The 25,512-nt window shown below is 42.9% G+C and overlaps 1 protein-coding gene across 1 annotated transcript in view; it reads left to right on the top strand.

Annotated features, from left to right (window-relative positions):
• The first annotated feature begins 14,555 nt into the window (after positions 1-14,555).
• The window catches only part of TSPAN7 (tetraspanin 7), a 101,027-nt gene continuing 90,070 nt past the window's right edge, over positions 14,556-25,512 (top strand). Inside the window, exon 1 of the mRNA XM_060770174.2 lies at positions 14,556-14,688. Coding sequence (XP_060626157.1) covers positions 14,608-14,688 — 81 coding nt within the window. The 5' untranslated portion in view covers positions 14,556-14,607. The remainder of the gene's footprint in view (positions 14,689-25,512) is intronic.

Here is a 25,512-nt window from a genome sequence, read left to right as displayed (position 1 = left end):
TGGGTTTTTGGAAGCCTGAAGAACCAAGGTGGGCTGTGGAGATGGACCCCTGGGTAGTTCCAGGGCTACCTAGGAGTGAGTTCCCACAGGCCCATACTGTATTAGAACCAAGCCTTTCAGGAAGGCCCGGATCTAATGGAGTATCTAAAAAATCCAGGACAAAGCAGGGGTTGCCTGTTTGTCTAGAATTACTTTGCTTTTACCTGAGGCATCGTTTGGATACCTCAGGTAAAAAATCCGACAGGGCCTGGAATATGGGCCCTGTCTAGAAGGTCCCTGACATGGCAGTCAAAAGCCCCCCTTGTTCAAACTACTCTTTTCCACCTTCTCTTTTGCCACAACATCTATTCTATTACTATCACAATTCTCTTGGAACTTTCCAGTTTGCTGATGGTTCATCTGAAGCTTTGTATACTTCAGTAATATGAATTATACAGGGTTAGTCAAAATGCATAGGCCAATAAGCCATGTACATTTCCTAGAGACTAATAGGATTCTTTCACATTTTCCAGTGACATTTTAGGAATCTTCTGTAGTTGAATTTCTCCTAGTTGTGGGGAATTGTATACATATACAGTTATCTCTAGCTTTTGACTTCTTGCTTTCCCTTCGATTTCTCAGTTGAACATATCACAGTAAATCTTCTCTAAGTACGCCTAAACTATTCATATACATTCTCCCATACTCCTCTTTTTGAATGTATTATTTGCCAGCAGAAAGGGTAGTATGTGTGATGGAGTAGGCATTGATTTTCTTTTTGGCAGATTCAAAGCTGGAAATTATCACAGACATGAATCTCATTTTCCAATAAGCATGAAACTAGAACCCTAACTCATCCCCTATTATCTCTATGTCATTCAAATTTCATTCTAGACTACATGTTTTCCATCTGAAAAAAACCCTCATTTTAACTAAGGGACAAGTGATACAAAAATATTTTTAAAACTATATATCTTCACTACTAATGTATATTTAGCTTCTTACAGCTTCCCATTGAATTCTGGTAAATGTAGCTGATAGGAGATGTTGACATTTCCATTCAAAATGTTGGTTCTTTTGTCCATCACAACATTTTCTAGAGTTCCTTGGGAAGAGGCTCCTAAGGCTTTGTGTTGATTTGGGTCATAGTTTGTGAAATATAAGAGTTATATATGTAAATGGTGTGTTTATAAAGCATAAAATGCAAAGCAGAAAGTATTAGGACAGTAATGTTTATCTATGTATACATGTATAGCAGGCCCGTAGCCAGGATTTCGTTTCGGGGGTGTGTGAATTTTGGGGGGGGGGGTTCGGGGGGGCTGAGTTTCGGGGGGGGGGCTGGGTCTGAGTGAAAGAGGGTCTAGCCTAGCAAACCTTTTGTATCATTACCCCAATACCCCCATGCATATGGGATATATTGAGTATGGTGATCAGATCATGATATGAATAAACATAACAGTTTAAATAATGCACCAGTAAGGCCTTTTCGCGAGCCACCATGAGAATTTCGGGGGGGGGGGGGCTGAAGCCCCCCGAGCCCCCCCCCCCCCCCCCCGGCTACATGCCTGATGTATAGAGAGAAACCTGCTAAGGAGATACAGAAGATATACAAGATTCAAACAAATACAGATTAGGACAAATGGTGGAAGTATTTGGAAATAATGAATATTATGTGGAGTTGGCTTTGAAGATGGCCCAGGAGCTTCAATTAGTCCAATGAGCAGCAGCCAGATTCCTAACTGGTGCAGTGTACAAAGAGAGGACAAGCTCCACTGGCTACTGATTTGCTACTGAGCCCAATTCAAAGTGCTGATCTTGGCCTATAAAGCCTTAAATCGTTCTGGTCCAACTTACCAGTCTGAACGCATCTCATCCTATGAGCCAACAAGAACTTTAAGATCAACTGGGAAAGCCCTGCTCTCAGTCCCACCACCTTCATAAGCACGATTGGTGGGGTTGAAAAACAGGGCCTTCTCAGTGGTGGCCCTCCGGCTGTGGAACTCCTTTCCCGGCAATATCAGACAGGCACCTTCTCTTCTGGTTTTCAGAAAAAAACTTTAATGACATGGCTCTGCACACAAGTGTTGAAGAATAAGCTATTACAGATTTCGACATGGTCTGAATAAAGATTATGAGCAAGGATTATGGATGAATGGTATCATGCACTTTAAATGTTTTTGATTGGTAATTATTCTATGTGTTTTATTTGTTCAACTGTTTTAATTATTTAATTGATGGGATATGTTTTGTAGTTGTGTTTTAAATGGCATTGAGTATTGCCGGAGTTGTAAGCCACCTTGAGTCCCCCTGCGAGAGTGAGAAAGGTGGGGCATAAATGAAGCAAATAAAATAATAAAGTGAGACATGAAGATTTATCCTAAATCTTTATTAATAAGCTGTTCAATAGTAGCTTCATACATGCCTCCTGCTCAAAGATTGCTACCAAAACATCTAGCCATTACTTTTGAGCATCTGGGTTTGCTGAGAATTGACACAAATTAAAGTCTTGCTACAGTTTATTTCCTCCCTAGTTACTCATAATTTTGTCCTTACAATTCATGTTGCGGGACAATCACACTGTTGAAAACAGAAGGGTTGAAAATTCCATTTTGTCATGCCTCTTGTGCCCTTAACTGACTGACCTACAGGGATTTTGCATGTAAAGTATTTCTCATCTGCATATGAAGACTTTAATCTGCTAAATGTATGCACATTAGATAGCAGTGAAAGACACAGATGACCTGCCAACAATCATATGTGCCTTAGAACTTTGAAAGAATGGAGGAATTCCATCTCAAAATACAAAAACCTCCAACAACAACAACAACAACAACACAGTTGCTCAGATGATCCATTGGAACTTGTGCCACAAATACCATCTGCCTGCGACAAAGAACTGGTGGGATCACAAGCCTGGAAAAGTTACAGAAAATGAACACATTAAACCAGGCCCGTAGCCAGGATTTCGTTTCGGGGGGGGCTAAAAAATTTTTCAGGGGGGGTTTCGGGGGGGGGCTGAGTTTCGGGGGGGGCTGAGTCTGAGTGAAAGAGGGTCTAGCCTAGCAAACCTTTTGTATCATTACCCCAATACCCCCATGCATATGGGATATATTGAGTATGGTGATCAGATCATGATATGAATAAACATAACAGTTTAAATAATGCACCAATAAGGCCTTTTCGCGAACCACCATGAAAATTTCGGGGGGGGCTGAAGCCCCCCGAGCCCCCCCCCCCCCCCCTGGCTACATGCCTGCATTAAACTACTCTGGGACTTCCGGATTCAGACTGACAGAGTTTTGGAACACAATACTCCTGACCTCACAATCGTGTTAAAAAACCAATGTTGCGATCCCAGGCAATAGCAGGATTGAAGAGAAACAACTGGAAAAGCTGACACGATACGAAGATTTAAATATCGAACTGCAAAGACTCCAGCACAAGCCAGTAAAGGTGGTACCAATGGGGATCGGCACACTGGGTGCAGTGCCTAAAGACCTTGGCCTGCACTTAAACACAATTGGCACTGACAAAATTACCACCTCTCAGCTGCAAAAGGCCACCCTACTGGGTTCTGCATGCATTATTTGCCAATACATCACACAGTCCTAGATACTTGGAAAGTGTCAGACATGTGATCCAATACAACAGCCAGCAGAGTGACCTTATTTGTGGTGTAGTAATCTTGTTATGTTTCTAATAATCATCATCATCATCATCATCATTATCATCATCATCATCTTTATTTATACTCCACTAGATGCACCCTCCCCATGTGGCCATTCAGTGCCAAGAGGAAGATGGAGGGATAAGGAGGAATAGCCATACAAACAGCCAGTTTCATTCCTGCAGCCGACAGCAGCAGGAAGAAATCATCTCCCTGGACTTCCAGATGATACAGAGGAGGTCGAGGGGTATGCTTTTCACTTCTTGCAGTAGTTTATATTTTATTTTTATTTATTTATTAAATGTCTATCTCATCTTTCTCCCAAGATGGGAGGAACAGAACTACAAGGATGTTTAGCTGACTCTCATCCTCCCCTTTTTTTCCCAACCACTTGGCTAACAGAAAAGGGGCACTCAAATAGAAAAACAAGGAAGGAATGATGCAGGGAGAGTTGCAGAACTCCATTTATTTATTTATTTATTTATTTGCAGTATTTAAATACTGTAAATATTCTCATCCCAAAGGGAACTCAGAGTGGATCACAGAACACATGTACGGCAAACATTCAATGCTGTAATACACTGACAAGATAGAGAACTGTACATAGATAGAGGTATATATAGCTTTCCCCATTTTTGGCATCTTGGAGGCTGTCCTCGGTTCTGGCCACGGGGGGGGGGGGGGTGCTGTCGCTCTATCTTCCCTGCCAAAGAGCATTGTTTGTAAACTTCTCCTTGATCGAATTGTCCATATTTTTCTGGCATTTCCTTATGGGTGCCTTAAATACCTCCCTGCCTTAAAGTGGTACCTATTTATCTACTCACATTTGGTGAGTAGGTAGGCAGAAGCTGGACTAAAGGCCAAGAGCTCATCCTGACCCGGGCTTTGAACTGTCAACCTTTCAATTAGCAAGATTTACTCAGCTGGTGGTTAACCCGCTGTGCTAAATCCCAGCCTCGTTATGTATGCATCTAGCCACAAACACTGTAGTGAAAAGTCTGCATTGCTGCTATAAGGATTCAGTAATACCACTTTTTATTTGACAATGCTGTACATTTGGTACTTCAAAATATTGTGAATGTCACTATAGGTTTGCCTGGATCCTCAGCTCAGTAGTTGGTGTCACCCAGTGTTAATGCATGGACCTCCTTCCAAAAGCAGCCGATGCAACCCTCTCGGCCAAATCCCTCCCATAGTCCAGCCCCTTCCTCTCCTAATTCACCCCATTGCACTCACCCAGATGGGTATGCATCATAGCCTCATACCATTGCTTTTGTAGCCACCTCACCTCCAACCCTTTTCACCCTTTTCTCTGCCAGCAGCACTTCGGTCACCACTGCATTGCCAAGGATCCCCTGGCAGCTGGAAGAGCCACAGCAATTGCCTCTATTTCTGGTCACCTCTGAGAGGAAGCTGAAGGACAAACATTTTATGCACAGTCATTTTGGTGTCACTTCCTCTGATGGTGTTATCTGATGTGCTTTGCACACACACAAACACTGCAGCCCCCTACTGATGCCACTGCCCCAGCTTTCCATATACTGTGCCTTTGCTACTGATGGGAACAATTTGATGAAACCTCCTTGGGTGTGCTTGCATACCCTGAGAAAATTCTGAATATTTATCATTTACAAACCCTTTCTTACCTAATTGTAAGAGCATGTGAGCACCCACTCCTTCAATCTACATTAGTGTAGCAACCTCCTAAATTTCCAAACTAACAGAAGAGACTTCAGGCCAAATCTGAAGAGGCTGGGTCAGCATAGTCATAGTAACTATGCTGACCCAGCATGATAAAGCAGAAATTAGGACCATCAGTAGCATGATCGAACTTTTCAGATAATCTTTCTCAAAAGAAGAATCCAAGTGTTCAGAGATTTGATGCTACCAGAATAATGCAAGGAGAGTTTAAAGTCTTACAATTGCTCATAAAAAGTAGGAATGTGAATGGGATAATTTACTAGAATTTACTATGTATGTGGGACAAAGTTTATAATAATACTGGTGCTATCAGAGGAGTATTGGATCTATATTGTTAATTAATTTACCCAGACTTTTGCACATTCTACAAGTCTAGGACACTTCCTATCGGAGACGTATGAGTGATAAGTAGCATTTATACCCATAGATTGTTTTTAGAAGATAACATTACAGCAATATTTGTTTTGTGATGAGAAAACACAGTAGTACCCAGCCACGGCAACTCAAACTTTTCTACAAGGGCTTTCCTCCATTTCCTATTTAATTATACTGTTGATAGAAAAAACAGCTATCAGTACATGGCCATTGTTGTTGTTATCAATACATGTTCATTGTTGCTGTTAAGTCAGCTTTGGCTCTTGGTCGCCCTATGAACAACCGAGCTCAATCAGTTCTGGACATCTACAGCCCTACAAACTCAGGGTCATGGCTTTCTTGATTGACTTAATCCATCTGTTATGAGGTTTTCTTCTTTGTGTGCTGCCTTCTACTTTTTACTATTGTGCATTGTAGTCTTTTTCAATGAGTCATCTCATGCGGGATCCTAAACATGATAGCTTCAATTTAGTCATTTTCAATTCTAGTAAGAGTTCAGGTTTGATTTGCTCTTGGACCTGATTCTTTTGGGCGGTCCATGGTAGCCATACAGCTTTCAAAGGAGTTCATTTTCTTTCTTTAAAATAAATTTTTATTGTTTATAATGTATAGGAATCAAAATAAATGAACAAAAGAAAAAATATATATGCAAAAGATTTATAAAAGGGGTATACATTCAGTGCTTGTTAAACATATGAAAAATCAGACTTGGCTGTACAGTTAATTATACCTTACCATTTCTTAACCCTCTATCCCCCCACCCATGACCCCCATGACCTCCGAAGCCCCTCAAAAAAGGATTACACAGCTAACCAACGACTACCCATATACTTTCTTTCACTGAATCTCCTTTATGGAAATCTTCAAGTTTACCTTTGTCTTCTTTTCCAGATACCCAAGTGCCAGCCTAAAGGAGTTCATTTTCTTCACTGTCCCACTAAAATAACCAAAGAATTTGGAAATACTATTTAATGATATATCTTTATACCTGAGCATCTTCTCTATTCTTTTTATTTCTTGACTGAGCCATGATACAGAATTTATTGAACTGTTTCAGTGTCTTATATACTTTAAAATTATGTAACTCCTCCGTAGCCATTACTTTTGTTTTCTTAATATTCAACTAAAACCCATTTTTGCACCATCTTCCTTAATTGCCATGCATAGTGCTCTTCAAAAATTCATTGTGAATATTAGGTACAAGGTATTTGTAAAACTCAAAACATGAAAAGGTTAAACACATTTTATATCACTCCATGAATTAGATTCAGACACTGTATCTTGTATTGGATTTTGCATTTTGATGTAATTCTCTTAATCATGTAATTTGGTTATGTTTTTCACACTTATTTCTTCTCAAATGCCCATCATGATGTATTCAGACTTATAAAATTTAAGGATCTATCTCCGCCCCCCCCCCCCCGCCCCCCGAAAGTAGACATCTCTGAGTTATGCCTGAACTGATGCAGAAGTGCACCTTTATCTAGAATAATGTTACAGTCTCCTTTATTTTTGCCCAAAGTAAAAGATTTTAGATTCCAGTTTTACTTTGATTTACATTTGCACTGGACCACAGTGACAGCAAGTAGTGAAATCATTAATTGATCCATGTGGTGATTAACTAGTTCATTAACCACCAATCAATAATGTTGATTTTAGCTAGGTTTTACCTGAACTTTGTAGTGATTTTCAGACTATTCATCTGGAATTGTCCTGCTGGGGTCAACTGACCTAAACTGAAATAAGTAGCTTGGAAAGTGCAGTTCAAATGCTTGGATTTGTTCTGAGCACATCCCAAATTCATTGTGGCATTTCACCAAATGCACATGTTTCTCTGGATTGCATTTTGTTTTTAAGACGGCGATATGATGGTAAGCCCATATTCTCTCTCTTATCACTACAGCATTCCCGTACATCTTAAGCTGTTTTTTTCACCAGGGCTAGCAAGTATCCCTTTCTCCTGTCATCTCCCTCACCCCTAAGCAACCACATTACACATTACACTCCACAGGAGAAGATAAAGGGTCACAGAAGGCGTGACTTGCAAGCAGACACAAGCCTTTTGCTCCTCATCCACCCAGTTTAGAACTGTAACCACTGTCATGGTTATTTTACCTCACCCTACCAGGCCCTAATCACACAGCTATTTCAACAAAAAGTAGATGGAGAAGTTGGTTGGTCCAAGTATCTTAAATGTTTCATAGCAACACCACATGCCCATGGGTTGTTTGAACAAGTCTTATATATTAATTAATGGATACCCAAGGACATGCTTATCATCCTGTGCCCTATTTGTCTTTTTTCCTGGATGGGTTCTGCTGCTTCTGCTAGAAAACAGCTATCATTCTCTCCTTGACAGGCACCAAATTGATTCCTCACACTATCTCAAGGGCTCCTCAGTAGCAGATTAAATGTCCATTATCTGAAATGCCCAGGAATAGAGTATTTTGAATTTTGTAATATCCATATTTGCATATACATATATAAAGAGATATGGATTGTTGTGAGTGTTTCGGACACTATGGCCATGTTACAGCAGTCCCCCTTGATGGACTGTCACCTTGTCGTGGTGAGGGGGCTTGCGTGTTCCAATGAACCTGCGGGCACAAACACTGGAGTTGTGCACTCTCAGGAGTGGCTGTGGGGGAGGTTCCAGACCAAGCACAGTCTGAAGACACAAAGACCTCAACGCCGGAGTAGGCGGAGGATAACATGCTACATGTTACAAGAGCTATGAAGGAGGAGGAAGGCTGCAGCGGATTGAGATGCCATGGTCATCTTGGTAAACTATGCCACCCGTGGACTGCGGAAACTATCGAGGTATCTCCCTTCTAACCTCCGCTGGGAAAATCCTCACAAGAATCCTTGCAAACCGCCTTCTACCCTGCTCAGAAGACACCCTACCAGAATCCCAGAACAGCTTCCGCCCCTCCAGAGGAACAGTGGACATGGTCTTCACTGCACGATAGCTCCCAGAAAAATGCACGGATCAAAATCAACCTCTGTACATGGCATTCATTGACCTTGCAAAGGCATTCGATACAGTGAATCACAGCACTCTCTGGACCATCCTCCAAAAAATCGGATGCCCTAACAAATTTGTGAACATCCTGCAGCTCCTCCATGATGACATGATGATAACAGTCCTGGACAGCAGTGGCTCCCAAAGTGACCCATTTAAGGTGGAATCAGGTGTCAAACAGGGATGTGTTACTGCCCCAACCTTATTTTCCATCTTCATCACTATGATACTTCACCTTGTTGATGAGAAGCTTCCAACCGGAGTGGAAATCATCTATCAGACAGATGGCAAGCTATTTAACCTCAGCAGACTGAAAGCCAAAACCAAGGTTACAACAACATCCGTTATAGAACTCCAGTATGCTGATGACAACGTCGTCCATGCTCATTCAGAAGAAGACCTACAATCCACTCTAAACACCTTTGCAGAAGCTCGGCCTGTCATTAAACATCAAAAAACCAAAGTGCTCTTCCAGCAGTCACCAGCCAATCCCTCTCCAATGCCAGAAAAATAACTTAATGGTGTAACATTAGAAACATTCGACCATTTCCACTACCTTGGCAGCCACCTCTCCACAAAAGTCAACATTGACACCGAAATACAACACTGCCTGAGCTCTTTGAGTGCAGCTTTTTCCCAAATGAAGCAGAGAGTGTTTGAGGACCAGGACATCCGTAGGGATATCAAGGTGCTTGTTTATAAAGCTATTGTCCTCCCAACCCTGCTATACACCTGCGAGACGTGGACAGTCTACAGACGTCACATGCAACTCCTGGAACGATTCCATCAGCACTGCCTCCGAAAAATCCTGCAAATCTCTTGGGAAGACAAGCAGACAAATATTAGCGTGCTGGAAGAAGCAAAGACCACCAGCATTGAAGCGATGGTCCTTCGCTATCAACTCAGCTGGACCTGGCCATGTTGTCCGGATGCGCGCCCACCATCTCCCAAAGCAGTTGCTCTACTCCGAACTCAAGAACGGAAAACAGAATGTTGGAGGACAGGAAAAGAGATTTAAAGATGGGCTCAAAGCCAACCTTAAAAACTCTGGCATAGACATGGAGAACTGGGAAGCCCTGGCCCTTGAGCACTCCAGCTGGAGGTCATCTGTGACCAGCAGTGCTGTAGAATTTGAAGAGGCACAAATGGAGGGTGAAAGAGAGAAATGTGCCAAGAGGAAGGCGTGTCAAGCCAACCCCGACCGGGACCGCCTTCCACCTGGTAACTGATGCCCTCACTGTGGGAGAAGATGCAGATCAAGAATAGGGCTCCACAGTCACCTACGAACCCATCGCCAGGACACTACACTTGGAGGACCAGCATCCTCGGACTATGAGGGATCGCCTAAGTAAGTAAGTATAAGTAAGTAAGTAAGTTCCAGCAGCATTCTCTCCTAACATTTTGCTGCATCTGTGTCTGGTATCTTCAGAGTTTTTGTTAGCAGTGAGGCAAGTGGAATGTCTAGGGTGGGAGAAAGAACCTGTGTCTATTTAAAGTAAGTGTGAATGTTGCAATTAGCAAACTTGAGTTATAAGAGGTATAAGTGAATGAAATAAATAATAAATAAATTGAATTAGCATTTGAGTAGCCATGAAGTTTGCCAAGTCAGTCAGTGAGGACATCTGCATAGAGGTAGCCTGGCCTTTGGTGCCTGGAGGCATCCTCCATTTGGGAGGTGTTAACTGGCCCTTGATTGCTTGTTGACTGGAGTTCTCCTGTTTCTGAGTCGTCTTCATTATTTAACAACTGCAGGAGTCAACTGTACACCGTGCAGCTGTGGACAAGTCTACCAAACCCAAACACAGCACCCAGACACAAACCAAAAAACACGAAAGGCACTGTAGACTAATTCAACCAAAGAAGTCAGCTATAACAGAGCACATGCTAAACTTGGACACAGAATTTTATCTGAGAACACAGAAATTATGGACCACTTTGACAACCATTATGTCAGACTACACAGAGAAGCCACTGAAATAAAAAAAGCACATGGACTATTTCAACAGAAAGGAGGAAACCATGAAAATGATTAAAATCTGGTTACCAGTTTAAAAAAAACACCAAAATCAAGACAGTAAATAAAGTTTATGTACACTGAACCACTAAAAAACAAAGATGCCACTATGTCAACCACCTATGTAAACTACCATATATACTCATGTATATAAGTTGAGGGTAGTTTTTTAACCAGCATTTGGATTTTGATATGATCTGTTGATAACTGAATGTTATTCTGTGGAGAAAGGAAGGCTGAGTGAAGGACGATAGATGCTTTTGAACTGTGGTGTTGGAGGAAAATTCTGAGAGTGCCTTGGGTCACAAGAAGATCCAACCAGTCCATACTTCAGGAAATAAAGCCCAACTGCTTATTGGAGGGAAGGATATTAGAGGCAAAGATGAAGTACTTTGGCCACATCGTGAGGAGACAGGAAAGCTTAGAGAAGACAATGATGCTGGGAAAATGGAAGGAAAAAGGAAGAGGGGCCAACCAAGGGCAAGATGGATGGATGGTATCCCTGAAGTGACTGGCTTGGCTCTGATGGAGCTGGGGGTGGTGACAGCTGGCAGGGAGCTCTGGCGTGGGCTGGTCCATGAGGTCACGAAGTCGGAAGCGACTGAACAAATAAACAACAGAAAACAACAAAACTTTCTGTGGAGAAGGGAAAGCACCAATGCTGCCTCAGAGGACTAGCTGACCCTGGCCCCCCATTTCCCCAGCTAGGCATTCAAAAGGGCCAGAAGCGGCACCATGGTGCAGAGCATGGAGGACTATCAGTGTTTCTTTTACGTTCTTTTAGGTTCTTTTAGAATGAAATAATAATAATAATAATAATAATAATAATAATAATAATAATAATAATGTTTATTTATATCCCACCTCCTCTCCCTGGGGGACTCTGGGTGGCTTACAATGTTGATACAATAGCTACTATACAATAAAATACATAAAATGGAATAAACAATTAATACACATTCAAATGATATAAAACACAAGCACTTGATTGTGCTAAACAAGTAACAAAAATTAACAATAATATTATAAAAATTAGATTAAAAACAGTAATTCCTATGAACTAAAAGAGAGCTTGCTACCTTAAATCCACATCCCAGAGACTGACTAAGCCTGTTTAAATAATCAGGTCTTCAAATCCCTCTTAAATGCCTTGACGGTGAACGCCTGTCTAATCTCCATGGGGAGGGTGTTCCAGAGTCGAGGGCCCACCACTGAGAAGGCCCTCTTGCCTTTCTCTATCTACCATAGAGCAGTGGTTCCCAACCTGTGGTCCATGGATCACCAGGGGTCTGCAAGAACTAAAATATGGTCCGTGGCCTCACCGCTACTGCACCGTTGCAACGAGAGCAACTGATCTCACAAAACCTTCTTATCGTGCCAAGGCTTATTAAATATGATTTATTTGTGGGTGAGCAGATGGTGACTACTGGATGGAATATGTTCTGTATCAGAAACTAGAGCTGGTGTAGTCTATCCAATACAATTTTCTGAATCAGCACCTCAAATAACCAAACTAAATCTAAAGTTGACCCTTTTGGTACTAATGTTGGAGAGTGGTCCCTGGTCAAAGTGGCCCCTGGTCAATAAAAGGTAGGGAACCACTGATTTACAGTATATAGCATTTAATAATCATCATCATCATCATAATCATCATAATCATTATCTTTATTTATACCCTGCCACCATCTCCCCAAAGGGGACTCGGAGCGGCTAACATGAGGCCAAGCCCAAAATTACAATACAACAAAACAAATACAAAGAAGCAAAATACCATCAAAATAAACACGTGAAATGACAAAATAAAATAAACAGTTTCAAAATAACATGATAGCTAGAACACAGGGCGGGCCAAATGTGCTAAAATAAAATTGATAAAATTGATAAAAACCCTGGATGAGATAAGTAGAATGTGTTTCTGAGGGAGGAGCTCAAAAGGGAAGAGTAATTTGGGGGGGGGGGGAGTCCGTCATGAGGACAGAATTGTAGTTGGGACAAACAAAGTATGGATATATATTCACTTGCCAAAGGCACATCAGAAGAGCCAAGCTTTTAGGTCTTTCTTAAAAGCTGCCAGGGTAGGGGCTTGCCTAATCTCACTAGGCAGCAAGTTCCAAAGCCAAGGGGTCACAGTGGAGAAGGCTCTCTCCCTCCTCCCCACAAGATGTACTTGTGATGGAGGGGTGTGTGAGAGGAGGGCCTCCCAAGAAGATCAAAGAGATTGTGCAGGTTTATGGAGGGAGATGTGGTCACGAAGGTAGGCAGGTCCCGAACTATTCAGGGCTTTATGATAACCTGTACCTTGAATTGGAACTGGAAAAGGAGCTCCTTGAACAGGGACCCTTTTGTGAATTTTGGGTCACCCTGTGCATAAGTGTATAGACTATTCTTCATATAGGAAATCAAGATTTTATTTATTTATTTATCGTGTCAGGAGCGAACCAAAACAATTGTATTGCATTAAAAACAAACAAACAAACAAAACACAAAGTTTTAAAACTTGGCATTCTATTAAATGTCCTTTGACCAGTATCTGGCCACTTGGAGTGCCTCTGGTGTTGCTGCAAGAAGGTCCTCCATTGTGCATGTGGCAGGGTTCAGGTTGCATTGCAGTAGGTGGTCTGTGGTTTGCTCTTCTCCACACTCGCATACAGTGGATTCCACTTTGTAGCCCCATTTCTTAAGGTTGGCTCTGCACTTCGTGGTGCCAGAGCGCAGTCTGTTCAGCGCCTTCCAAGTTGCTCAGTTTTCTGTGTGCCCAGGGGGAAGTCTCTCATTTGGTATCAGCCATTGATTGAGGTTCTGGGTTTGAGCCTGCCACTTTTGGACTCTCGCTTGCTGAGGTGTTCCAGCAAGTGTCTCTGTAGATCTTAGAAAACTATTTCTTGATTTAAGTCGTTGGTGTGCTGGCTGATTTTGCCATAGTCACTGCTGAATGTTTTTATGTTGAATGTTTTATGTTGAATGTTTTTATGTTGAATGTTTTTATATTGAATGTTTTTATATTGAATATTTTATATTGTGTATAAACTGTTTTAAATTTTAAGTCACTCGGAGCACCTTGGTGGAGAGTGACTAATTAAGAAATAAAGTGATGACGATGATGATGATGATACCCAAACAGGGGGTGGGCCAGAGATGTCACTGCCTTGGTCCTTTAGCTAGTATTGCAGGTGGTGCAATACTAGCTAAACAGTGTAATTTCTCCAGTGGTGCAGGGCGCAGACACCCCATGATAATGCTGCATGTCTCATTAAGAGCCACATCTACTGTTTTAGCGTGGTGAGATGTGTTCCACACTGGGCATGCATACCCAGCAGCACAAGGACAGGTGTCTTCACTGTATCTAGAGAAGGGCAGGATGCTCAACCTGTAGAGAAGAGATGCCATCATGGCCGGGCATTCTGCATTAGTGAATGCACCCCTCTCCCCATCCCTTCTCCTTCAGTGCCTTCCTGCCCCGCTTGCCCCTTTCTCCTGAAGGAGGTGGGGAAGGGGAAAGTGGGGAAGGTGTCTCCATTGCCTCGCCTTCTATGGCAGGCCAGGTAGCACCGTGGACGAAGGCGACCATCCCCTACCGCCTTCTTCTCTGCTGTTCCCACACAATGGGGTTGTCTTCATGGTGGGCTGGTAGCTTTCTATGAGCAGCCCGCCTTCCCAACCGTGGGCGACAGAGCCCAGGGAGCTGCGTGGAGGAGGCAAGGACCGAGCTCGGCTCCCTTCCTCCTCCTCCTCCTCCTCCTCCTCCTCCTCCTCCTTCCCTCCTCCTCCTCCTCCTCCTCCCCTCTTTTCTCCTCCCTCCCTCCCTCCCTCCCTCCTTTGCCCAGCGCCCGCAGCCGGGATTTCAGTATTATGGCATCGAGGAGAATGGAGACCAAACCCGTGATAACGTGTCTGAAAACCCTCCTCATCATCTACTCCTTCGTTTTTTGGGTGAGTGGCCCCAACCGGCCCTCGGAGCAAGGGCAAAGCTTGGGACCTGCCTGGGGATGTGTCTTGGTGTGTCTTTGTGGCATTTAATCCGGTGTTTTTAGGGCGCGCGTGGGCAAGGGGGGAGGAGGAGGAGGAGGAGGAGAAGCACGCCTTGCCAAGGGGGAATCTGCGGCAGCGGCGCCAAAGGCTGCGGGGATGGCTCGCATTCTCAGCCCCAGGATCTGGCAGCTCCTGCTCCTAGTTTATCATTCACTGGCTGGGGAATGGCGGTGTCTATGTGTGTGTGTGTGTGTGCCTGTGGTTTATGTGCCTGATTTGTGCCGCCTTCCTATTTAAAAATAGCCCTCCAAAGAGGCTATTAGAGGGAAGAAAGTTGCAGCCTTGGGCAAGCATTTGACACCCCCCTCTCCGTTTCTTTCTCCTCTTTTTAAAGGGGATTCACTAGCTACGCCACTTGCAGGGTTGCAATCGTCCTCCGTAATCAGATAGTCTCTTCTCAGAGGGGTGGGTTGGCTGGCACCGCCATGCCTTTGCGGTGGGGAATCATTTCTGTGGATGTTCTTCCTTGTGGATTTTCCAGAAGGGGGTTTGTGCATCTCCTGTACCCCTTGCCAAACGTTATCTGTGCATCTACATACATATCTGTTGTGAACCTAAAATTACATTGGAACCATAATCTCAAATAGATAGGCATTAGCAATACATGTACATATTTTTAATGAAGCTAAAATTACATTATAACCATACTCTCAAATAGACATTATCTATCTATCTATCTTGTATGAACCTAAAATTACATTGTAGCCTTCGTCGCAGATAGATGAGACTCTCTCTAAGGACTGGACCAATAAAGAGATCTGTCGTGTTTGGTGCATCATGCATGAACAGCACAGAATCCTGTACATTAAGCTCTTGCCCAGTTTTATGTCATCCCCGCATTCTCTCTCCCATCATTACTGGTAGGAAATGAGGCTGACAGCTCCCTAAATCCACTGAGAATAGCAAATAGAAATAGAAATCCTAAACAGCAGTCTAGAGATGCTTCTTTTCCAAAGATGCTCGTTCCCGCCATGGCTCCTGCTTTGTACTCGCTGCAGCCTGCTCTCCTCGCCCCCCAAGCACTGCCCACTCCCAGGATTATATTTGGATCAACGCCATCTGCATTTGGTGAGGTCAACTGTTATCGCCCTGCTGTTCAGCCACCGTACCTGCTGTTAGTGCAGTTGTTGGCATCAGAAGGTTATGCCACATCGAGAATGAATGTCATATGCTTTAGGAAGTGGGAGCTTTTCTCAGCAAAACGTGATGCTTGGGAGTGTCATATTTTTTCTCCCTGACTTGGATTTTATCCTCCCACTTTGAAACGTTGCTTCTAATTAACAGCACTGAAAATATACACTTTTTCATTGTTTACAGATCACAGTAATAAAAACAGACACTCCGATTCACAATACAGTGAAGCCGAAGCACAAGATGAATTCCAAGTAGGGGAACTTAAGGATTCAGTGCTCTTTGCTTCCATCTTACATATGGAAGCAGGTTCCTCTGAAGCCAGTAGGACTTGTTTGCAGTCGGATAAATGCATCAATTTGCTTTAAGTGGTTGAATATTTGACTCTACAGCATTGGCATTACTGAATACTGATTTCAAGAGCCTGTCTGGTCTCTGACTCTCCAAACCAAATGCTGCCTTTGTAAATGTAGTATCCATTTTATTATTTGGAGCACTGGTGATCCTGGTACCCTATTTTCCTCCCTTTCAAGCTGATGTCAAGCCTTGAATGGATAAGCAAAGGGGAGGCATCTTCCACTGTTTTTTGCTTGTGTATCCTCACAACTGTGACATGATTATGATTTGTGACCCAGATACATTTAAAAAAGGACTTGGTTAACATGAGCCCTGGTTCTCAAACGGCCCCAGGGGAGTGACATTTCTTTTGCAAACAGCCTCTTGTCAGATTACAAATATAAATAGCACATCATAGCTTGAGTGTCATTGGCTGGTCAAAGATCATTTGAATTACAATGCAATATAATCGTACCTCTGTGTTTCCTAGAGGCCTTATCTGAACATTAGCCATACAATATACTGAAACATACTAGGGGTTTCATGTGGAAATGGGCTGAGGGAAGCTTACTGAGCATTATCATGTTAATGATTCTGTCATGTGAAAGGAAGCGAGAAGCTCTGTCCAGTGAACAATTTTTCTAATGCAGCAATGTGATTTGACCTGGAGAATAGCAGCAAATGTGCATACATTGTTTTTTAATGCTCCTTTGTTTCTTTCATTTTTTAAAAAACTCAATTTTCTAGAATAGTTTTCTTAGCATTTTTATTTGTAAGTATGGCACAGCAGGTTAAACCACTGAGCTGCTGAACTTGCTGACCAAAAGTTTGGCAGTTCAAATCCAGGGAGTGAGGTGAGCTCTTGCTGTTAGGCCCAGATTCTGCCGACCTAGCAGTTCAAAAACATGCAAATGTGGGTAGATGAATAGGTACCGCTTGTGCAGGAAATTAACCGTGCTCCATGCAGTCATGCTGACCACATAACCTTGCAAGTGTCTATGGACAATGCCGCTCTTCACTTTAGAAATGGAGATGAGCACCATCCCCCAGAGTCAGGTATGAGTAGACTTCATGTCAGGGGAAACCTTTACCTATGCTTTAAGTAAGACTGTAAAGGAAGTTGGAAGTGTGTTCTATTGAATTCATTTACATAAGATTAGATATTATGTTCTTCTCATCCCTCCCTCCATGAACCTTTGTTTGTATTCCTTCTGGACTGCATTGCATGATAAACAAGGCATGATTATCCTCTTCTTATGCCTGCAAATGGTTTGTCTTGGGTCAGGCTGAGCAGAAGTGAGGGTCTTTGCACTGTTTGCCATGATTTGAATGCCAATAACCAACAAACTTCTGTTATGGTTTCTTACTTTAATATTGTTGGGGCATAGCATTATCTTTGCAAGTGTTGACTTCCTGTGAGTGATTGAAGAATCCTGTTTCCTGACTAAAAGGAAGATCTTCATCTGGAATTTTGTCTAACCAGTTCCTTTTTATTTTATTTATTTTATTAATAAATTAATAAATTGCATTAATTTTATTTATCGTGTCAGAAGCAAATTGGGAATATGGTTATAATTCATAAAACACACAAAGTTAAAAACTTGGCATTATGCTAAATTTCCTTTGACTAGAAGCTGGCCACTTGGAGTGCCTCTGGTGTCGCTATAAGAAGGTTCTCCATTGCATGTGGCAGAGCTCAGGCTGCACTGTAGTAAGTGGTCTGTGGTTTGCTCTTCTCCACACTCACATGTCGTGCACTCCACTTTGTAGCCCTGTTTTTTCAGATTGGCTCTGCATCTCATGGTGCCAGAGCACAGTCTGTTCAGTGCCTTCCAAGTTGCCCAGCCTTCTGAGTGCCCCAGAAAGTGTTTCTCATGCAGTATCACCCACTGATTGAGGTTCCAGTTTTTACCTGCCACTTCTGGACTCTCACTTGCTGGGGTGTTCCTGGGAGTATCTCTGTAGATATTAGAAAGCTATTTCATTATTTAAGTCATTGGCATGCAGACTGATAGCAGAGGATGGGATGGAGATGTCAAATCTAAAACAATTAAAATCAGTGCAAATCAGCCCATTAATCAGGATAATACTGATGTACTTTGCACAAGGCAAGCCCTGTGCTGCATTTCATATTTGATGATATATATGTTTTCTCCTTTACAGAAATATACATTACAAAGTAGTTTTGAATAACTGAAATTGGGAGGGATCTGGGCGGATCAGACAATAGAGTTAAGACAGTTTTCAATACTCTGTGCCCAGATTCTGGGCACGAAATTTGTTCATGAATCATAACTACTTTAGTATGGACTGATATATTACAGGTGTGGTGTAGTTACAGCTTCTCTATGTCTTGTGGTATAGTTTGATAGATGGGTGAATATGAAATGACCAGAACATCTGGAAAACATGTAAGCTCCACTGATTTACAGGATTCTTTATTTTAATTATTTCTCATGAGATAAAGCAGGGGTCCTCAAACTAAGGCCCAGGGGCTGGATACGGCCCTCCAAGGTCATTTACCCGGCCCTCGCTCAGGGTCAACCTAAGTCTGAAATGACTTGAAAGCACACAACAATTCTATCTCATCAGCCAAAAACAGGCCCACACTTCCCATTGAAATACTAATAAGCTATATTTATTAAAATTGTTCTTCATTTTAATTATTGTATTGTTTTAAAGTGTTGTTTGCACTAAAAATAAGATATGTGCAGTGTGCATAGGAATTCATTCATTTTTTTTTTTCAAATTATAATCCCGCCCTCCAACAGTTTGAGGGACTGTGACCTGGCCCTCTGTTTAAAAAGTTTGTGGACTCCTGAGATAAAGTGTCTACAAAGAAGTAACAATCATAACACTAATTCATAATCAGTGATTAGGTATATAGTATTACTTATCGAGGGACTTGACAAACACAGCTTCACTTATGCATGTCTCAAAAAATACCCTACCCCACCAGACGTGGACAACTCTACATCCTGTCGTGCTATTTTGCCTTATGGTATAGTCAAATTATAGAGCCCGTTTCAGATATGCACAGGTGTGTGTGTCTTGAAAAATATACCCAGGAGATAAGGGGGTTGTGTTGTAAAAACATTTGATTCAAATTTGAAATAACGTTTATCTATATAAATAAAAATGTAATGTTCATTTGTGGGATTAGCATAACTCAAAAACCACTGGACGAATTGACACCAAATTTGGACACAATACATGCATCAGGCCAACGAGTGACCATCACTCATAAAAACACTGAAAAACACAGCAAAAGAGACGTAAAAAGCCAAAAAATAAAAAATACATTACAACGCATGCACAAAACCACATATATGTATGCAAACACACACATATACACACATATATATATATACACAGACTGGGCCACGGCAACGCATGGCAGGGGATGGCTAGTTTGAAATAAAATAGATTTTATTTTTTTTTAAAAAGATCATGTCAGGATTGACTTGAGAAACTGCAAATGTCCCAAATTTTAAATGTCTCATTTTTTTCAGTTGCTGTAATGGTACTCGTAGTTGCATACAGTTTAACTCACACAGCCACCTGTTGTTCTTCCACTGTCCCCCTGATACTTGCTTTATTCAGTGGCAATAAAGATTGTACTATAGGTGAAGTGCCAGGTATGTTCGGTGCAGTGAAGAGTGATGAGAGCATAAGGGAAGACGTCTTTCCATCTTGAGGCCTGGATACTCTAGATTAGGAACATGGACGATTGTAAGAATAGAGACTACATAAACATTAGAATACGTGTGAATTGGGTGAATCAAGTGGTCTTTCCTGGCCAGTTGGCATTCAGCTAAGAATGGAAGATATTATTATACCCACCAATATGATTCTGGCATATTAGCATTTTGCAGTTGTATTGGGAGTGTTTTACAGTTGCACTGGAGTCAGTTGTATTGCCAATACTTGCTATGGGGAAGTGGTCTCCAGTCACTGGTGGTGTTCTAGATGCAATCACTGATACATCAGAACTGAACTGGATGCTCCAAGGTGATTGATTGGTCTTAGTCATTAAACAGTAATAACAATTAAAGGCAGGTGTATGGCATGGGGGATAATGTTTTGATTGAGGATATTGGAGTGTTTAGAGATCTTCTTTTTTTCTGCAGTTCTTCCGATTGCTGTTTACCCTGTTGGAAAAAATATTGCTGCCTTGGTCATGTTTCGGTTTTTGTGTGCGTATGTGTGTGTGTGCATGATGGGAGATGGTAATCTGAAACTCATATGTAGATAATCAGATCAGATCTTGGGTGTAATGTGTAGCATATATATGCATACTCACTGAAAATCACCCTGCAATGCTTTCATTACTACAGCTCTTTCAATGCGTACACAAACTGGAACATGAAAACAACAGTGTGTGGGGGGAGAAATATAAGTAAAGGTAAAGGTTTCCCCCGATATTAAGTCTAGTTGTGTCTGTAGATGCCTCCAAGGTCATATGGCCAGTATGACTGCATGGAGTGCCGTTACCTTAATGCAGAAGTGGTACCTATTAATCTACTCACATTTCCATGCTTTTGAACTGCTAGGTTAGCAGAAGCTGGGCCTAACAGCAGGAGCTCACCCCATTCCCCAGATATGAACAGACAACCTTTTGGTCAGCAAGTGCAGCAGCTCAGCGGTTTAATGCTCTGCACCACCAGGGGCCCCCTAGGAAGAAATATATAGTCTCTATTTATTAGCATATTCACTATTTCAACCGAAACAATGTGCTAGTTTTGCTTTGAAAATAGTTTTTAGTTGCCAACATGAATACCTCTCATCAGGAACCTCAGAACAGTGATTCCATGTGTTTGTATGTAGCTGATATTCCAACATCCTTCAAACAATGTCTAGATTAAAAAAAACCTGGGACCATTTTATTATATTACTTGCAAATACTGTGATCATTGTATTACACTGCTTGGAATTGTTGACCCCGTTATTTTCACAAAGGTGCAAGCTGTCTTGGAACAGTGATTTTACTCTGTTCTAATAATAGTGTCAGTCTTTGAATTATTGATATCGTTAATAGTTGCTGTAGCAAATGTCTAATTTGGTTATTGAAATCAACACTTTGCCCCACAAAACATATTTTCATTGGCTGACGTGGAGTTTATGGCTCACCAAGTCATCTCAGATTTTATGCTGTTAGCAGATTATTTTGAAGAGATCCGTTAGCTGTGCTATGCTGTTTTCTTTCTTAAAATAGGTTATTTTGCACCTTTTGACTCTACAGAATGAATTATCCTATACCACTCTTCAAAGCAAAATCTTGATGCAGGTTTTCTGGGTTGTACATATATGATCAATGTAATAGGTGTAATAAAAGACATATTGAAAGGCAAGAATGATGTTACTGTCCCTTCATTATTTTTATTTCTTTTATTTATATTTCCCCTTTCTTCCAATATAGGACCCAAGGTATTTTCCCTCATCATCTCTGTTCTTGTTCATAAAAAAGTCTACATTTTAGTTTGCACAATGTCAAAGCCAACTAATGACTAATTCCTTTTCATAGAGATACAACTACATTATAAAATTCTGACATAGGAATACGAATCTCAGGCATCCAAAAGGAAATTGCACCCAGTTTAGGATTGTACATGTTTCCATCCAGAATTGCTGATTCTGGGTTCATCACACTTTTATTTCCTGACACATGAGAGATTTCATGGATCATTTGTCATCTAATTTGCTATACAAATTGGCAGTCACTTAGCAAGTTAGCAGAGAATGGCTGGCCTGGGAATACATTAATAGTTGAGAATTTTTGTTCCTTGGGCCAAAAAGTAAAGTTCTCCAAAGTCCCAATCTCAATTTTTATAGATGACTTGTTTTATACTCAAATGACAAAAACAGAACAGTACCACTACAAAACATGGTGGTTTCCCCCTGGCTCCCCAAGTAGCTGTATAACTTAAACCCAGCAGCTTCCCTGTCTGAGCTAGCGGAGGTGGTCTCTAACTCGGCCTTGGTTTCCCAGCGCCTGGTGGTGCTGGGAGATTTTAACATCCACGCTGAGACCACCCTATCTGGTGCAGCTCAGGACTTTATGGCCACCATGACATCCATAGGACTGTCACAAATAATATCTGGTCCCACTCATCAAGCTGGACATACTCTTGACCTTGTTTTCGTGGCGGACAACGAAATGATTAGAGTGGAAGATCAAAACATCCTTCCGGTGTCATGGTCTGATCATTATCTGATCAGTTTTAGACTTGCTGCGACTCTTAACCTCCGCAGGGGTGGAGGACAGATTAAAATGGTCCGCCCTAGGAGACTGATGGATCCGGATGGATTCCTGAGGAATCTTGGGGTTCTTCCTGCCTTGGAGCCTGGCGATTCTATCGACGCCTTGGTGACTCTCTATAATGGGGAGATGTCCAGGGCGATAGATACGATCGCACCCGAACGCCCCATCTCGTTGCGTCGTGACAGGCCATCTCCCTGGTTCACCGGGGAGCTGACTGTGATGAAGCATATGAGAAGGGGGCTAGAGCGCAAATGGAGGAAATCTCAGGACGTGTCTGATCGAGCACGGGCTAAAGCCTCTTTTAAGGCATACTCCGTGGCTATACGGGTGGCCAGGAAATCATTCACGACCACCCGTATAGCGTCTGCAGCAAATAGATCATCGGAGCTGTTTCGGGTCGTGGGAGAACTCCTCCACCCATCTGTGGTGGAGGAGGTCACTGATGACCCAGCAGCTCGGTGTCGCGATTTCGCACACCATTTTGCAGGTTAAGTCGCCCAGATACGCCTTGAGCTCGACTCCAATTTCATCGCAGTGCCAGAAGAGGTGACAGAGGCATCTGCTTGTCCAACCTTGTGGGATTCTTTTAGGCTTGTTCTTCCTGAAACCGTGGAGGAGATTCTTGGGGCTGTGAGGGCGACCACCTCATCTCTAGACCCGTGCCCATCTTGGCTCATTAAATCAGCCAGGGAAGGGCTGGTTGATTGGTTTGTATTGATTATCAACGCATCGTTGGAGCAAGGGATTTTTCCATCTAATTTGAAACAGGCTGTGGTTCGTCCACTTCTCAAAAAGGCTTCCCTTGACTCCACGGTGCTGAGCAATTACAGGCCAATCTCCAACCTCCCTTTTTTGGGTAAGGTGCTGGAGCGGGTGGTCGCCTCCCAGCTCCAGAGCTTCTTAGATGATACCAACTACCTAGATCAGTCACAGTCTGGTTTCAGGCCTGGCTATGGCACCGAGACAGCCTTGGTCGCCTTGGTGGATGACCTCCGCAGAGAGCTGGACAGGGGGAGTGTGACCCTGTTGGTTCTCTTGGACATCTCAGCGGCCTTCGATACCATCGATCATGGTATCCTTCTGGGTCGTCTCTCTGGGATGGGCCTCGGGGGCGCGGTTCTGTCGTGGCTCCGGTCCTTCCTGGAGGGACGAACCCAGATGGTGAAGCTGGGGGACGCCTGCTCAGACTCCCCACAGGCCTTTGACCTGTGGGGTCCCGCAGGGCTCTATTTTGTCGCCCATGCTTTTCAACATCTACATGAAACCGCTGGGAGAGGTCATCCGGAGCTTTGGAGTTGGGTGCCATCTTTATGCGGATGACACACAACTCTACTACTCCTTTCCACCTAATTCCAAGGAGGCCTCTCGGGTGCTGGACGAGTGCCTGGCTGCTGTGTCGATCTGGATGAGGAGGAACAAGCTGAAGATCAATCCTGACAAGACAGAGGTCCTCCTGGTCGATCGTAAACTGGATCGGGGTATAGGGTGGCTACCTGTGTTGGACGGGGTTACACTCCCCCTGAAGCCACAGGTCCGCAGTTTGGGTGTCCTCTTGGATTCTTCGCTCACACTTGAGGCTCAGGTGTCGGCGGTATCCGGGAGGGCCTTTGCACAATTGAGACTTGTGCGCCAGCTGCGACCGTACCTCGCGAAGGCTGATCTGGCCGGGGTGGTCCATGCCTTGGTCACCTCTAGAATGGATTACTGCAATGCGCTCTACGTGGGGCTGCCCTCGAAGACGGCTCGGAAACTTCAATTGGTCCAGCGGGCAGCAGCCAGGATGCTAACCGGGGCTCATTATCAAGAGAGGTCTACCCCTCTGTTTAAGGAGCTCCACTGGCTGCCATTTATTTTCCGAGCCCAATTCAAGGTGCAGGTGCTCACCTACAAAGCCCTGAACGGTTTGGGACCACCCTACCTGCGTGACCGCATCTCCATCTACGAACCCACACGCTCGCTCCGGTCATCTGGGGAGGCCCTGCTCGTGATCCCACCCACGTCGCAAGCGCACTTGGTGGGGACACGGGACAGGGCCTTTTCTTTGGCGGCCCCCCGACTTTGGAATGCCCTTCCAAAAGATCTTCGACAGGCCCCTACTTTAGCAGCTTTCAGAAAGAACCTAAAAACTTGGCTGTTCCGATGTGCCTTCTCAGATTAGGAATCCCCCATCCCAAGTCCTAGAAGCACTTTAGTATAATTAATATTACTGCACACCGCACTATTTTAATCCTACGTTCCTCCTGCCATTCCAGCACTTTTAACCCTGTACCCCATTGCGCTGGCCGGCCCAGTTTTAAAGTGCCTTGATGTATTGTTACTGTTGTTGTTATTTTGCTTAACTATTTGATTTGCTTTGTTTACTGTTGTGTTATGTTTTTACTGTATTGTGTTCTGAGGCTTCGGCCTGTGTAAGCCGCATTGAATTCTCCGGGAGATGCTAGCGGGGTACAAATAAAGTTAATAATAATAATAATAATAATAATAATAATAATAATAATAATAATAAACCTCCTTTCTATTCACTGAAAGTTAGCTGAAATTGAAATCGGAAGTAGGATCACTTGACCTTGAAGGAGCTGGGGTTGGCCACAGGTGACAGGGAGCTCTGGCGTGGGCTGGTCCATGAAGTCACAAAGAGTCACAAAGAGTAGGAAATGACTGAATGAATGAACAACAAACAGTAGGATCTTCCAGTTACATCACTGCTGCAGATTTTGGAGGAGGGCCATTGGTTCCTACTCCCTTTGTAGCTGCCCATCCTGTCTCAGCAATTAGAACTATAGAAACATTAATACCTCATAGTTTTAGGGAAAACAAAACACAAGATGTGAATGGAAACTTAATGAAATGCCATGCAATTTTTTTTCTGTATTGTCATATTCCATATTCCATGTATCAGTTCTCTGTGTAAGGACCACAGATGTCTAATAGCCTGGTACTATAGTACCACTACATTTGTAGTTGTAGAACTAACACAATGTTTTGTCAGCTACAGT

Source organism: Anolis sagrei, chromosome 3, assembly GCF_037176765.1.
Source record: "Anolis sagrei isolate rAnoSag1 chromosome 3, rAnoSag1.mat, whole genome shotgun sequence".
NCBI classification, from domain to species: Eukaryota; Metazoa; Chordata; class Lepidosauria; order Squamata; family Dactyloidae; genus Anolis; species Anolis sagrei.
This window is presented reverse-complemented; position numbering and strand designations above follow the sequence as displayed.